Raw genomic sequence first — 16,860 nt, forward strand, 5'->3', positions numbered from 1 at the left:
CTTTATGCTCTCCTGTGACCCAAAGGGTGTCACATGTTCATCTCAGACCTCCTCCCCAGCATGGGTGGCAGCATTGAATCTTTAGTGCAGACAACTGCTGTGAAAAAGTTTATGAAACTACACAGTTTGGTTATTCAGAGTATAAGAAAAACAAACAAACAAACAAACAAATACAACCCTGGCAAGAGAAAACAAATCAATCTAAAGATACTCTGCACCCCAGCTCCCTTTCAGACTTCCCTCCTGTTACTCTGACTGCTGGCAGGCCATGAATGGGAGCTCACATGCCATGTGTAGTCCCATTTGTATACTCCAGAAGATAGACTTTCCCCCCACCCCCAAGTTCAGAGGAAAGGCTGTCTGCATGCATCTTTAAGCTAGACACTGAAGTATTTCTGGCATCACATTTGCATTACACCCATGCAGTGTTATCGAAGGAGATCCCAGAAATCTTTGCTGAGCCATTACAGAGCACTTGCTATAAATGCAAATCTCTTGGGGTCCAATTTTCATAGTACTGTGTACCCTGCAGGATAAAAGTTATGCCCGTTCTCAATAACACCTGGAGTGGGGGTGAGGGGGGATGTTTGTTTGTTTCCCATAAGCACCACGGGAGGTATGGAAACAAATGAAATCTGAATCCCATTTACCAAATAATAGCATTTATATTCTTACATCGTCAATTTGCCATCTACCAGGTTCAGGATGCAGAGCCAGGTCTCTCAGTAGCCACTACAGAGACTGGAGGGAAGCAACTTAAAAGGTGATTGTAGGACTTGCACTTGTATTAACTGAGAAACATAACCTTTAGGAAAGGATTATTCACTTTAAATATCAAATGCCACTTAAAATGTTGAAATAACCATTTGACTTCTTTTGTGATAACCCATAAAACTTTCTTATGGTAATTTCCTTTGAAGTAGTTAAAAGTCCAGTTTTCTTATGTTATTGATTTCAGAAATATAAATATAATATCTTATAAATATAATATTTTATGGAGGAGAAATTGATTTCAGTCATACCACAAACAGTGGTAAATAAAATCAAACTTTTATTGTTGTGTCTTATATTAGTCAGGTTTCAGTCAGGAAAGAAAGAACCCATGCCAGGTGGTTCAACAGAGGAAATTTAAGGTAAAAAACTGGTTATAAAAGTAAAAGGGGGGCTTCCCTGGTGGCGCAGTGGTTGAGAGTCTGCCTGCCGATGCAGGGGACACGGGATCGTGCCCCGGTCCGGGAAGATCCCACATGCCGCGGAGCGGCTGGGCCCGTGAGCCATGGCCTCTGAGCCTGCGGGTCCGAAGCCTGTGCTCCACAATGGGAGAGGCCACAGCAGTGAGAGGCCCGCGTACCACAAAAAAAAAAAGTAAAAAGGGGCAATGAGGCAACTCAGAGATGAGCAACAGTAGGAATCATTCCCACCTCTGGGCTAGAGGGACACAGGGAAGGTCACAGATACTACCTGAGACACCTCCTGAGGTGGGAGGGGAGGATACCTTGATACGAGGCTTCTCCTCTCTCCGGCTCTTCAGTCTCCCATTAGGTCCTTCCATTCTGCCAACTGTATGGAGAAGATGCTGGAAAGAGAGCCTGAGCAATGTAGTGCGCAGATACGTAGCTCAGGTTACCTTGAACCCTGAAAGCTACGCAAGGTTAAGTGCTAACGCATTACTGGGAGATACAGTCCCAGGGAAGCAAGAGTGAGAGGAAAAGGGAAGGGAGGCATAGAAGCATGGCGGAACACCTTTACCACTAAGGTGAAGCGTCACTGGGCAGGATGCTGCCTCACTGAGCACAGCTCAGCCTCACGGAGGTCTCTGGACAGGCTGCTCGGACTGTCTGTTGGAGCAAGGAAGGGAGAAAAATGTATGCACTCCTGCCATTCTATTTTCTGCTTCCTGTGGTCAGTGTTTGCTCACAGGAAGTGACGTCATCTGACCCCTTTAGGCAGCTGCTGGGGAAGCCAGTGTCCATGTCCTGCTATGTGGACCTTCTTTGAATTTGGAAGCAGCAGGGGGAGAAGTCTCTGTGGGTCTTACACAGTCTGGTCTGGGCTCCTGCTGTGCTGAATTGCCAAGGAGGCAGTTCTAGAACCCAGTGCCTCCTCCGGGGGGGAGAGAGTCACCTGGAGATGCCAGAAGATGACACAGTAGTGGTAGGCTCTGAGGTAGGAGTTGCAGAAGCATCCAGAACCCTCAAGAGCCAGGGGCCAAGGGCCTAAGAGACAGGTCAGGCAAAAAGAATTTGAGGCAGCACGTGAACTATGGACAATGGATCTGCAAGCAAACAGCAAGGGCCTGGCACTAGTATTGGTCTCCCACACCAAGCCTGCTGCTATTTTCCTTGGTGTGGGGAGGGCAGGAAAGAGGTAAGAAGGGGTGGGAAGGCAAGGGGGAGAAAGTGAAAGAAAGGAGAAGGGAGGCAATAGAGATCGGGAACTGACATTGATCAGGCATATTCTCGTCCAAGTACAAGAATGGATGACATCGTTTCAATTATTCCTTAAAACAACCCTTTTAAAGCAGATATTATCACCCCATTTTGTGGATGAGAAGTCAGAGGCCCAGAGGGCTTGAATCACTTGCCCCAAGCTTTCTCAGCTAGTGGTTAAGAAATGCCGAGCTGAGCTTGGAGCCAATCCAAAGCTCTTAACCCACAGCCACATGTTCAACCATCTTTCATTATGTGAACTGGCATATTTCCTGCAAATGCAAGTTTCAATCGCTAAAGCTGATTTTCTTAATAGTTTACAACGAAATTAAAAATAGAGATCCACTTTAAAATTGCTGAGGGAACAGAATCTAGAACTAAGCAGGCAATAAATATTAGTGAAGGTGGTCGGGAGAGTCTGACAGAGATGGGGAAACCGGCAGAGAATCCCAGGGAAAGGGTCCTGGGGATTGCTTTCATTCGCCTCCTATTCTTTCTTTTCCCCTCTCTTCTCTTCTAGTTTTCTCTTCCGTTTAGTTCGTTTTTGGATTCTTTACTCCAAGATGATGGTTTGAGTCTGGGACTTTAGGCATGGAAAGTAGAAATCACTACTTCCCCCCTTCTCACCTGGCCTATCAAGATAGAATTATGGAGACCATATCATAAATGGCTCTTCATTACACATGCCATATTGTCATATAGTAAAATACACCCTAGATATGTGGAGAAAAGCCCAGATACACATATTTTTACAAACTATATATTTCAGAATTGAGTTAACTATTTTTTCCCTGAACCATCTGAACTGAGGTGCAGATATCATGAAACTTCATACCTCAGCTTTTGTCTTCTAAGCATGAGGGCGATTCTCACGTGGCCAGAAGACCAGCTAAGAAAGTTAGCAGTAACATCACCAACCACAGCTGTCCTGTTCACCTCAACTTCCCCTTTTTGTGAATCAAAACAAACTACCCATTGAACTCGTTCATAGTTAATGCAACCATTTTGGCAACCAGTGAAACAATGACATAGTTCCTTCATTATGTAATATTTTCTAAATTCCACTGCAGGATGGCAGGTTCTCAACAAAAATTGTCCACAGGAATATCAAAATTCCTTATCTGAGAAGCTTATGATTACATAATGATGATGTGATCTGCCCCAGCTACTAAAAGCATACTGGCTACAATTTTGAAAAAAGTTAAAGACAAAATACTGGGCTCCTTTTTGTATTTTATTATGTATGTGAAAGCATGAAATTATTATAGTGTCTCTGGATGAGAGAAAACTTTGCAAGCACTGGTCATAATGAGAAATTCTATGGAATCAGCATTAATTTATTCACCGCCACTCTGAGTAATACCTACACCTTCACCTCTCATGCTTTGACCAGTGTTTAAGATGGTCTCCTGGTTACTGAACTTTTTGGTGATCACCTTAGCCTCAGATCTAGCTTGTCTGCCACTTCTGGGGACAGGTGCTGATAGGACCTGCTGCTGAATCACAATGACACCGGGCAGAGAAGGAACGCAGCAGAGCTGTTGTGTCTTGCAGGTGGCAGTGGCCAAAGCAGGGCTCATTTTCTGTTTTAAGTAAATATTTATTGAAGTATAACACACATACAGGAAAGTAGAGAAGGAAGGCAATAGCATGAGTACACATTGGACTCTTACTTCTGGGTCTTTTCTTTAGCTGATCCCAATGCCTAGAACTCTCTTCCACCAGATATATTCAGGACTTACTCCCTTTCCCTCTCTCAAGTCTTTATTCAAATGGCATATCTTTGTGAAGGCTTACCTGACCACCATATGCAAAATTGCAATCCCCAATTCCACGTGCCTCCCTATCAAGACTGGGACTGAGATGAGGCAAGTGAAGAACTTAGGGCACAGACCCTAAAGTGGCCCCCCATCAACATCCTGCAAGTGCAGGGTGGGCATGTGCACAACGCTGAGGGTTTTAAGGGCCTCTTTAAGTCTGGTCCCTAGGCACTAGGCTTGCCTCACCTTGGTCGCTGCCCTGAACCCTATTCCTCTTTCTTGCTGTAGTTTTCTCAAAGCCCTTTTCTAGGATGGCGCTCCTCAAAGATGGGGATATGATCTGTTTTATTCACTGATTGTGAATGCATAATGTGAATGAATGAATGGATGAACGATTGAATGCATATGCCCTGCATAAGCATTTCATTCCTCCTTCTAGCAGTGTACGTATTACATTATGTCAGATTTTGAGCTTCTTAACCTCAGTGATCATCAGGTCTTTTCATTTATTTGTCCGCATGCATAGCACCATGTCTGGCACACTGGGCCACTAAATAAATGTTGGTTAAGTAAATATGTATCTGCCAACTTCTGAGATATAATTTTGGTTCTCAGCATAACATGCCATCATTCTGACAGCTGGTTTTTACACAAGGAAGAGCTTCGTTCTTGAAAATAACTGGTGATAATGTGCCTGAGGTTTGCACAAGTTACTGATCCCCTCTGCAGCTGTTTCTTCATCGGCAAAATGTAAATAATTAACTTCACTCCATGGAGTGCTTGTGAGGTTTAGTGTAATTCTGTACAGAGGGCCTTGCACATGGTCTCGTTCAATGTATGTCCATTTTTGTGATCATTTTCTATTCCTATATGATTTTTGTTACATTTCCCCTGTAATAAATTACTATGTAGGGATTTTCCTAAACTGATCTTTTTCTATAATTCTTTCAAGGCTCTCTTCAATTTCCTTCTATTTTTTATTCTCTTTGAATTCTTCATTTTCATTTCTTTTGCTTATGTAATATTCCATATTATTTCCCTCTTTTCTTTCACATACATTATTGAGTAATTATTGAAAAATTAATATGTACCAATAACTATGCTAGCACTGTGAAAGCAAAAGAAACTTAAACATGGCCCCTTCCTTTGAGGAACTCATGGTGTAGCTGGAAAAAATTGTATCAGCAATTAGAGTCCATTGTTGCCCAAGCTCTCATGCTGGGTGCCATGGGGACACAGGAGGGTAGGACTAGCCCTTCTCTCCCTCAGCTGATTTTCCTACAGTCCTAATTAGGTAGGACCAGTGTCTTTATTCTGTTTAGTCTTCCATCTTTATTCTGTTTAGTCTTCCAGGCATTTCCCTTCTGAAGCAAATTTCTCTGTTTCCTTTGATTTATCATTACTTTTCCTTCATTATATTCTCTCGATGCTGTTTTCTTTCTTTTGTCCTTTTTCTAAACAAAGCCTAAATTTAAAAAATCCATTTCAAGTTACTTCAGAAATGTAGTCGTAAAGTTAACACTTGATTTCCTATGTCATAAATACTTTAAGACTCCTACAGTGTATATGGAATTGAATCATAACCTTGTGTGAAGCAGCGGGTCATCTAGTCTTACTAACAATAAACAGAGCACCATGTACACAGGATGTAAAAGGAATCAAAACAGTCCCTGTGTCTTGGGAAGTCTTGGTCTTTCAAGCGCAATTTCAGAGAAATATCAAATCTCTTATCATGACTCAGAGCTGTCATAAAAAGTGTTTTATGGTAACAAAAATGAGACAATACATTATTCAGTTATTGAGTGTATACTCCATGCAAAAGAAATATCAGTTAGTGTAAAAATAATTTAAAATATCAGTACCTGTGATATGGGGGAGATTAAAACATAGAGACAATAATTTAAGAATTTTTAAAAAGTATCTGAATGAAACATATCTACCATATACATGTGAAACAACTAGAGGACAAAAGCTAACTAACTTGTGGTAATAAACTACCAAGTATATTTTAATTATAGAGAATTCCAAATAAGGTAGTGTTTCAAAGGGCTCACTGCACCAGAAATACTTCCTGGAGCATGTGTCAGGACTCGAAAGTAGTGACATAGATGGGCTGATGGAGGAAAGATGATATTCTAAATGGAAAGGAATATCCTTTCTTTTATTAAAATATATTTATTTATTTATTGTTGCATGTTAAAGCCATGGATTAAGCAACACACACACACTCTCTCTTTTGTCCTTCTTAAAATCTATTCTCTAAACAGCAGCCATAATAATCCTTGTAGAAAGCAAGTCAGATGGAAAGCAAATTAGATGATGTATCTGCCCTACTTGAAACCTCTCTCCAAAACAAACAATTATGTGGACATTAATGAGGATGTAAGCAGGGGATGGCACAGAGGCTGCCTTCCTTGTTTGGCGGACTTATGTAAGAGATTATTAACAGTCAAACGTAGGTGCAGAAACAAGGACTAGGGACTAAGTGAATCACTGACCAAAGAGCTTATATTTCAAAGGCATTAGAAAAGGGAGACACTGACATTCCTTGAGTGGCCGAATTACATTTTTAAAAAAGATTCAACTCAACACCAGTGCATTGGCCAGCTACTGTGTGTTCTTGGTACATTTATTGATGACTATGATCTGAAAACAATGAAAATATGACATGATTCCCTTCTCTTGAGGAGCCCACAGGCCATCAAGATGATCTTGGCAGCTGTGTGCATGTAACTCTGGAGTGAGAAGTAATTAGAGGCACGTTATGTGACTAGGAGACAGGGACCAGAATTCAGCTTTCTGAGTCTAGAGGGGTGGCTGAGAGATAGAAAAGACAAATCCCATATTTTAGACATTGTATGGCAAAAGTGCACATATTTGGTGGCTGAATAAGAAGTAATAAAAAAAACTCCATTTGAGCAGTTCCTTTTTCATTATTTATTAGAGGTATAAGCCAATCACTTATTCATTCATTTATTCAGTCATTTAAAGGCTAATCTTAAATACTTCCCATGTGCCAGTTACTCATAGGATCTACCTTTCACCGGTCATTCTGCATAAATAAATTGTTTAGCATTAGTATCTTTTGAAATTGTCTCATTCATAGTATTCATTTTATAGTTAGGAAAAAGATAAAGCTGACTGAAGAGATATACACTATTTTGTACTTCTTATACTCATTAAAGTAAAAAGCAGTACTCATGTATTCAATTTTTCTCATGGCACTTAGAAAAATTTATAATTTGGAATATTGATTTCTCATGCTTATTCTGAGGATAAGTGTGAATTTTTCAAAAAGACTTAATCTGAGTCTACTTTCTAAAGTTATTTGAAAGTAAAAGAAGAAAAAGGAAACCTTTTACAGTTTCTGAAAATATAATGTCATTTGATATTTTTCATGTAATTCTAAAATAGTGGTATAAATTTCTACCGGATTTGCAAGAAGATAATTTTATTTTCACAAAGGATAGAGTTTGTATGATTTTAAGGTATGGCAATATTTACAGTTTAATTTCTGACTTTACATATGAGAACATTTGATTATGTCGAATGTGTTAGGGAGGGACCTCTGTTTCTAGCCATGAGGGAGTAACAGAGTACAGACTTTGTCTTCTGCTGTAAACAACCAGAAAACTTGACACAATATAAGAAATAACTATGTTCAGACATTGGAAAACAGTGCATGACCTTGAATTCAAGGAATTGAAAGGAAACAAACAAGGTGAACCCTAAAATCACTCTGGCTTTCTGTCTGGAGGCAATTTCCTAGCTGTTGTGTAGGGAGAAAGAACACAAACAGAGCTTGGCTATCTTGATAATTTAAGAAGACAGAAATCAGAGTTTAAGAAGGCCAAGGCAGCCAGAATTTGTAGTGCAGAGGAAGGAAGAGGATGGATCTATGCAGAAAAAGGGTCCCAGAAGTTGGCATATGAGTTTTCATGAGTGTTTGACTGAATCTGTATGAGCAGGGTAGAATTCAGAATGTCCAGGTAAAGAACAATTAGTGGGAAGCTGGATTCCCAGAGGTCACACAAGGCCAAGAATTGTCCCAGTTTCTGCAAGCCCTAGTGGAGACGCTTTGCTGAATACACAAAGAGTTAAGTAGAGATCCCAGCAGGGTCATAGTTTATAATGAGGCTAAACTATTCCTAGAGTAGAGACTATTCTAGACTTGCCCTAAAAAATGAAAAACAAGACTCAAGCCTGAGCCACAGGTGACTTAGCTGCCTGCTAGAACAAAGGCCAATACTACTTCAAGAGAAAAATCCAGCACTCTACACCTTATGTCCAGCATCTGGTTAAAAAATTTTAGACATGTGACAAAGCGAGAAAATGTGACACATTACCTGAAGGAAAAGCAAGCAATAGAAACAGTCCCAGATAGTATATTGATGACGGGATTAGAAGTCAAATTAAAATACCTACTGTAAATACATATGAAAGGATTTCAAAGAAAACGTGCATATCACGAGAAGACACATGGAAATATAAGAACATAAAATAGAATTTATATAATGAAAACCAAAGTATACTAGAAATAATTTTTTAATGGATGGGATTAACAGCATATTAGACATTATGAAAGTACAAATCAAGGAACTTATAACAATATAAAAAGAAAAATGTGTTTTTACTTTTCTAAGAATTATTAATACATATTAATATACATGATGATATGATTCAGCTGTTTAATTCCTTTTATAAAAGAAATTATTATTGAAAAGCTTCCAAATCCAACATGGAATGAACTGAAATTCACATCTGAACTCTGGTACAATAAGGTATATCCCAATCCGTGTATTTAAAGTTCCTCGACATATACGATTTTTTGAAAAGTTACTTTTCTAAAACAATCACAGTTTGAAAGCAAGTCCTCATCTGAAAAAAATATGTCTTTCTGGAGAAGCGATCTGTAAGGCATATGAAATATTGCTATGTTATAGGTCATACGGAAAGGAGAAGTCAGCTGCTGCTGGATTTGCACTGCCTGCAAAGAGAATGAATATGTGCAAGATGAATTCACCTGCAAAGCTTGTGACTTGGGATGGTGGCCCAATGCAGATCTAACAGGTAGGAGCTGCCTCACTTGTAAGCCCTGTCCCTGACTGTTGACCTTTCCAATGTGCCTGTTGTTTAAAATGATAGTGATTATCTCATGTCTTTTTCAATGTTTACTTACATTGTTACTGCTCATATCAAAGTGTACACATAAACCTCTTACACGATTTCCGTAATCTATATTAAAAGTTCATTTAAATATAAAAGTGTATTCAAAGGTTATTCTTGTATACCAGTTGTTCCTGTTTTTCTTTTTAAAAATTTTATCTGAAGACATTTCTAGTCACCTGAATTTATATTTGCAAATATTTCTTGAACATCTATATATGAGGCACTATTGCAGGGCGTAAAGGTACAAAAATAAGTGAAACACAGCCCCAGCTTTATTTACTTAAAATATATCAGGGAAGACACATGTAAAAGTATAAAATAAAATAGTTATTACTACAATAGAGATATTTATAAACTACTGTAAAGTTTGTTAGGCAGATAAGGAGATGAAAGAAATTCCAGACAGAAGGTAGAACATGGGAAACATGAAAGCATGTAATACATTTGGAGAAAACCATGGAACAAGTATATGGGGTTGTTTGGTAAATGCAAGGCCTAGTAGATACGTGGTCAGAAATGAGACTGGATGAGTACACTGGCAGCAAATGGTAAGGAGCTTCTGTAGGACCTTTTTATAAATGTTTGGATTTTGGCTTTAAGCACAGGAGAACCACTGAAGAATTTAAAGTGGTGAATTACATCATGATATCTGTGTCTCAGAAAGATGACCCTGGAGGTAGTATGGAGGAGAGTATGAGCCTAGACTAAAAATAGAGAGAAGTTAGGAAGCTATTATGTTGGTCCAAGTGAGTAAATTCAAAGGGTGTGAACTAGGGCAGCTGCTACAGCAATGGAGAGGAATAAATGAATGCAAGAGATGATTTACTCATAAAATCAATGGGACTCCTGTGGATGGATTACATGAGTTTATAAGCTTCCCAAGAGCAATGTTCAGGTATGAGTTTTGATTTCCAAAGACCCTGGTATGAGTCCACAGATGAGAGGTGTTTCACAGTTACTTTTCAAAATGTTTTAAAGTGATAAAGCTATAGAAACTTTGTCTTTGAGTTCATGGAGACCTTGTCATCTGAGTAATGCAATCCCTCATTTTAGAACGGCAAAGCTGAGGCCTAGAGAGGTGTACTTGTGTGCCCAAGGTCACGCAACTAGTTAGAAGCAGGTCGTAGTTCATTGACTGCTGATCCTATGCCTCCCTGTGTGCTGCTGATAATCATTAGGGTAACATTCATGATTGCTGTTTACTTTTTGACTTGTTCTCAAATAAGAATACGAAACTAAGAAATTGTGTGGCTTATTCAACGGGCATCAAAAATGGCTGGCTGAGTAGAATCAGGTCACATAATTAAAATTATACTTTGTAAGTGAGAGACCTTGTAAAATGTTAACCCCGTTAGAAAATAGACTGAGGATCAGAAATCTTTTAGAAATCACCTGGTACAAAGGCCATTTTTAAATGAAAAGAAATTAGATCGGAATATTTTTGAAGGTACAAACTATGCCTCACCTGTTTCTTTATTCTCTAGCTGAAAACTGGTTTTCAACTTCAATGTGCCTAAAAATTACCTGGGAATTACCCATCTACAGAGACTCCCATTCACTATTTCTGAGACAAGACCCAGCAGATTCTGAAGCACTTAGTCCCTGTTCCATCCCTTGAGAAACATTACTCTCTGGCTCATAGCCTGATGCCTTGAACATAATTGCTGCCTGATAAATATTTGTTCTATTGAGAGAATTAGAAAGAAGAAGGGACTCACCCAAGTTCATCTACATCAATACAGATCCTCAATAGGAGAAGCCACCACTAGAATCTAGGGGTTTTTGTCCCTGGGTCTAATGCCCTTTCACTATGCATTTATCTCATGGTTGCATGCAATGGACTGACTTGGAAAAGCTTTTCCAACCTCATTCTGGACACAGACCTCCTCTCCCACTTGTACTGTGTCTCTTTTCACAACTTTACCCTCCTTTGTAGTGTGTGCTTCCTGTCGGTCCTTTTCATCTTGAGAAAGCCGTCCCCTTAGATCACTATTGTGCTTGAGAACTGGGCTTGACTTCAGAGTCAGCCCTCAGCTATTTGACTGAGACCACAACTGACCAGGAAGAGGCTCAAAGACAAAACCATCACCTTTCTAAGGTTAATCTTAAACGTCAGAAGTCCTGGCTTTGAGGTACAGGAGTTTTCCTCTTGTCTACACTTTTGGGGCTTCCTCCAACTTTTCCTACTGCTTCATCTTCCCTTTAAATGGGGGCTTATCTCATACATGATAAAGAACTTCTATCCAACTTTAAAACATTAAAATACAAAACAAAAATTAAAGATCTAATATGTTATAATAATGGAACTCAAAGTCATATGTTTTATTCCCTAGAGATCTTCCACTGTGGATATATTGTCTGCCCACTGCCAAATGATCACCGTCATTGATTAAGCCTCTTTGACTTAGTAAACTATTAAAAAAAATCCTCCTTGATTATAAATAGGTGAATTTTAATGCAGTTATCATTCTAGAGAATTTAATCTACTATCATCCATCATATGTGTAAAAATCACTTTAACATTCAAATGAGTTGAGCAAAGCAACAGCTCAGACCGCCTTTATCTGATAACAACAGGCAAGTGGCTACTTTCGGATCATGTATCCAAATTATGTTGTAAGTCTTATACTTAAGGTCTTTCAGAATATGCATCTCTCGTACTCATTTATACTTTTTTTTTAACGTCTTTATTGGAGTATAATTGCTTTACACTGTTGTGTTTGTTGCTGCTATATAACAAAGTGAATCAGCTATACACTTAGTTTTAATGACACCTACTGTTTCTGCATCCCTTCCAGTCTTACACATGAATGGAAAATGAGATCTAATTTGCCACTTACTTGGTGCCATGTCAGGCTCAGAGCAAGGGTGCAGTACATGGCAATGGGTTTTTGATTGTTGCCATAGTAGCAGTAGTTGTGAAAAGAGAAAACTCACAGAGAGAGAATACAAAAAAATCAGTAAAAATATTCAGAGGAGTATATGCATTGCCTTTAAGTAGGTATTTTATTTTCATGGGTAGATTTTTTTGACTGAATTTTAGTTAAAATGAGAAATCATTCTCTTTGGAAAATAGTGTTTTTTACTGAAGGTGAAGTTTGTTTAAAATATGCTTAAAATCATTTTATGTGATAGCTACTTTTCTTATATGCTTCAAAGACTCTAATATTAATGAATAAAAACATGTTAGTGAGTTTTTGTTTTCATTAGAATATGTTATTTTTGGCTATGAAGAAAAATATTGTCTATTTCTTAGAGGAAGTGACTTCTGAAGCTGTTTTAATAAATGTTGCATATTTTCTTCTTGGGAATATGCACATTTTAATTCAGCATTTAAATTTCACACTTTACTTTTTATGATACATAAACAGGGATGTCTTCTGCCATGATATACAACTTGACAGTAGTTTAACAATCTATGGGCCAATCATATGTAATCCAATGCTACTTACTCCTTTTAAAAAGTCAAATAGTATAAAATAATTCCTCAGAAAGTCAGACTACACTAAATCTCATCAATAAAAAATAGAAAATACTGTTATAGAAATTAACTTTTTAGCTATTTTTCCCCATCCCACAGTTACTGCCACCTCTCATATTATCTACTCATTTATTCACTTTTATATTATACACTACCACCTACTTCATGCCAGGTATTTTTTTTTTTTTTGAGAAACTGGGACATGTGGGTGAATGAAACAAGGTTTATATCCTGGAAGAGAAGCTTCATATGAAACCAGACATGTAAACAGGTAATTATAAGCCTTGCAACAGGAGTATGTACAAAATTTCATATAAGTACAGAGAAAAAAAGCAATCATTTTTCCCTGGGAAGAGAAAAACCTTCACAGAGGAAGGGACATTGAGTTAAACATTAAATAATAATTTCACCTTGTAGGTAATTTATATTAAACATTAAATAATAATTTCACCTTGTAGGTAATTTATATTAATGTAATAATGTTAAAGAAAGCATTTCAGTGAAGCCTTATGCAATCATGAAGTACTACTGTAAATGTTATTAAATGCCCCAACACACTTTAGGTAGAATAATTGTGGCCTATCTTTATTTCTTGGTTCATATTAAATTTGTCTTTACCTAATTGGAAAGAAGTCAGATATTAAATTTTAGCCTCCTCCAATGCTTTTGGATCTTACTAGTGAGCCAATGTTTGTTTCAAAACTTAGGAGTAACCCATTGCCCTCAGATCAGAGTTATTACCGTTTCTCTTTTTGCTCAGTAGTTTGTAGTCTGCTTGGAGGAAACAGACTTGTCCAGTGGTTCTGGATTGTGTAGGGTAACTCTAACCATAGACACTGCCAGGTCCTTAAGTTCTCTGTGCTTTAGATATAGTATGCACAACTCCCATTAAAGTCTTCTCCTTTTGGGTGCTGGGGGTCAGGTAGGCTCAGGACACTCACTCTTTACCACTGGTTGAACTTAACCGCCATCCCTTCTAGTCTTGGAATACCCAAACACACTTGGGGTGGGGCAACTCTTCTCTTTAAACCTCAAAACAGGACAAATAAGTACATTACATCACATATATGAGCAATATGGATATTTTGTCTGATTCTCACAAGATATCAAATCTAGCACTTCTCAAATTTAGGGTGTCTTAAAAAATAAAAGGAAAGGAAAGGAAAGAATAAAAAACAACTTTTAAGAAGCTTATTCAAAATGTAAATGATCAGTCCCAATCCCCAGGTGATTCTGTTTTGGATGGTCCTGGATTGGCCTTGAAAACTTTGGTTTCCACATGGGGAGAATAATCTAGGATCTTCACACGAGATAAAGTAATCCTAGTGGTGATATAGGTATATCGCTTTGGGGTGTTGTTATGACAAACTGCTACTGTTACAACACAAGAATATTTATACTTCTATCATAAGGATGTTTTTCTTCATTTGTCTATAGTACACTGCATAGGATAGGCTTAATTTAAAACTAGACTTGGAAGACTCTATGATTATCTGTTGAGATGGCTGAGTATCAGTCTTTGGTTTCTGGCTACATTAAGGGCACTGGGATTTATGATATACAGTTTAAAGTTTAAAACTCCACTGATGACAACCAAAGTCAGTTCATTTACTGATGGATTTCCCCTGGCATATTTTATTAGACAGGTTGTGTTGGCTCTATGACTTGAGGGTCATAAAAGACTTCACTGAGAACTTCTATCTTGAGCTGTCTCAAAACCAGTGTTCATTGTGCAGATTTTGGTAGCTCAATCCACAGATGAAGTGTGCCCGTGTAGGAATAAGGGTCCTAGAGAGCTTGCACCTGGATACCTCTTGATCCCTGGCTGCTAAACTGAACTTTCTCTTACTGTACTTTACCTTTTGCCTTTAAATGAAAACATTACATAAGCATGTTCTGTGAGTCTTCTGAATTCTTTCAAATATTTGAACTTGTGAAATATTTGCATATACAAAGCTTATTGTTATAACATACTTAACAATAGCTTGATATAATTGAATTACTGAGTTAGAGTAATGAATGTCTCTAACAAAACCCAGGTTTAGGCAAGTCCTTATTACTAGTGTAGAGTACATTAAAGACAAACTCAGGTTTGTATAGCTTTTATCAATAAAGTAGAAAAGTATGAATAAGCAAGAACATACAAAGGAGAGTATGATATATGTAAGAATCTCAAGATAATCTTGCACAGAAGACCACTGGGTAGTCATCAGCTTGCTTCAAGTTTCTTGGGTTAACAGTTAACTTTCATGAGCCTTCAGCTTCTGGAGGCTCTCTGCAAACCTCAGTTTAAAATCACTAAGGGATGTTACCTTCAGCAGTATTAAGGTTCCCTTCTACTTGTCCAGAGGTTTGGGAATGAAGACAGCCTTATATAATTTAAATTCATGAATAAATGTTCCGATGAAAAGTTCCCATATCACTAGATTGGTAAGTTGGAACATGCTTGCTAAGACTACACATCTGATCATATTTTTGCCATTATAAGTATTGTGGCTTTTCAATAGGAGAATGCTTCCACCCATCCAGAAGATAAATACACTGTTTAAGCTAGTATATATTTATAAACCGTAGAAGGAGACAACTGTATGCAATGCATGTGAAGTTACTCAAAGGATTCTTTTGCAATTGTATCAGTCAGTGCCCCCGACCTTTACAGTTTTTCTAGATTAATTTAATTACAAATGAAGCATGAACTGGCCACATCTGCTATCCTGGGAATGTTTTCCCACTAGTGTTTAATTTTGTGGCCAATTTGTTTCTACTGAAATGAGTTCTTTCACTTTTTCCATCAGAATTTTATCTAGTGTATGTTGGATATTTCATCTGGTGCTACGAGATAGCCATCTGGTTTTGCCAGAATTATCCTTATGCATCTTATAACACAATCATTCTGGTATTTCTTTTAAGAATCTCTTTTTTGGCTAGAGTTTGTGTACCTACAATTGAATTCTTGAACTTCTCCATGGATTTGTTATTATTGATAAGTTATTTGTTGTTCTATATGAGACTCTGTAAGGACTCTTAGAGCAGTCTGTTTAGCATGATTGTCTCTAAACTATTTCCGTTATCTTTCACAGTAGGTCTCACCTGCAGGTCTCATCCTTTATGGCAGCAATTATTTTATATACCACCAACACATCAAGAAATTAATTATCCTTAGGCAAGGAGACTAAGCATTGGCTATAGAACTAAGAGGTTGGGTAAATTTGCTTTTAATGGGTAAATTTGTTATATATTGCTGTGTAACAAATTACCCCTAAACAAATTACCCCCAAACTTAGTAGCTTACAGTGACACACATTTATTATCTCAGTTTCTGTGGGTCAGAAACGCACAGTATAGCTGAGTTCTCTGCTTCATGATCTTTCACAAAGCTAAAATCAAACTGTCAGCTAGGGATGGGGTCTAGTATGAAGGCTTGATTGTGGAAGGGTGCACTTCCAAACTCACTTAGTTATTGGCAGGATATAATCCTCAAAAGATTGTTGAATTGAGGGCTTCAGCTTTCTTTTTATTTTTTTAGCTGGTTATTGCATGGGGACTGTTCTCGGTCCCTTGCCATGTGGACCTTAGCAGCATAGGAGGTTGCTTCATCAGAGCCAGCAAGAGAGTCTGAGTTTGCTACTAAGATGGAAATTGTCTTATGTAACCCAATCACAGGAGGGGCATCCCATCAACTTTGCTATATTCTATAAAAAATAAACAAGTTATAGGCCTAGTTCATACTCAAGGAGAGAGTATTATACAAGGACATGAATCCCAGGATGTGGGGATTATTCGGAACCATTTTGGAAGATGCCTACCACAATGAACAATGGTTTTTTGACATTGCTATGCTGTTAATACATATAGATCATGGTGTAGCATTTTCACATTTATACAAAAAAGAAAGATTTGTGATGATCTAGGTATCTATGATAATCTGTATACTTATGTGCTCTGTTTCAATCCATCTTCCTATTTCGGTGGAGTCTTTCATCCATAAGAATTCTGAAACAAAAGCTGTTACTTGGATAAT

General features: G+C 38.0%; 1 protein-coding gene across 2 annotated transcripts in view; it reads left to right on the forward strand.

Annotated features, from left to right (window-relative positions):
* The window catches only part of GRM1 (glutamate metabotropic receptor 1), a 346,953-nt gene that overhangs the window by 289,222 nt on the left and 40,871 nt on the right, over window positions 1-16,860 (forward strand). For both annotated transcript variants that reach the window (XM_024747977.1, XM_024747978.1), the window contains exon 6: window positions 9,133-9,259. In XM_024747977.1, the coding sequence (XP_024603745.1) occupies window positions 9,133-9,259 (127 nt within the window). The remainder of the gene's footprint in view (window positions 1-9,132; window positions 9,260-16,860) is intronic.

This window comes from Neophocaena asiaeorientalis, unplaced genomic scaffold, assembly GCF_003031525.2.
Source record: "Neophocaena asiaeorientalis asiaeorientalis breed wild unplaced genomic scaffold, Neophocaena_asiaeorientalis_V1.1 scaffold123, whole genome shotgun sequence".
Taxonomy (NCBI): Eukaryota; Metazoa; Chordata; class Mammalia; order Artiodactyla; family Phocoenidae; genus Neophocaena; species Neophocaena asiaeorientalis.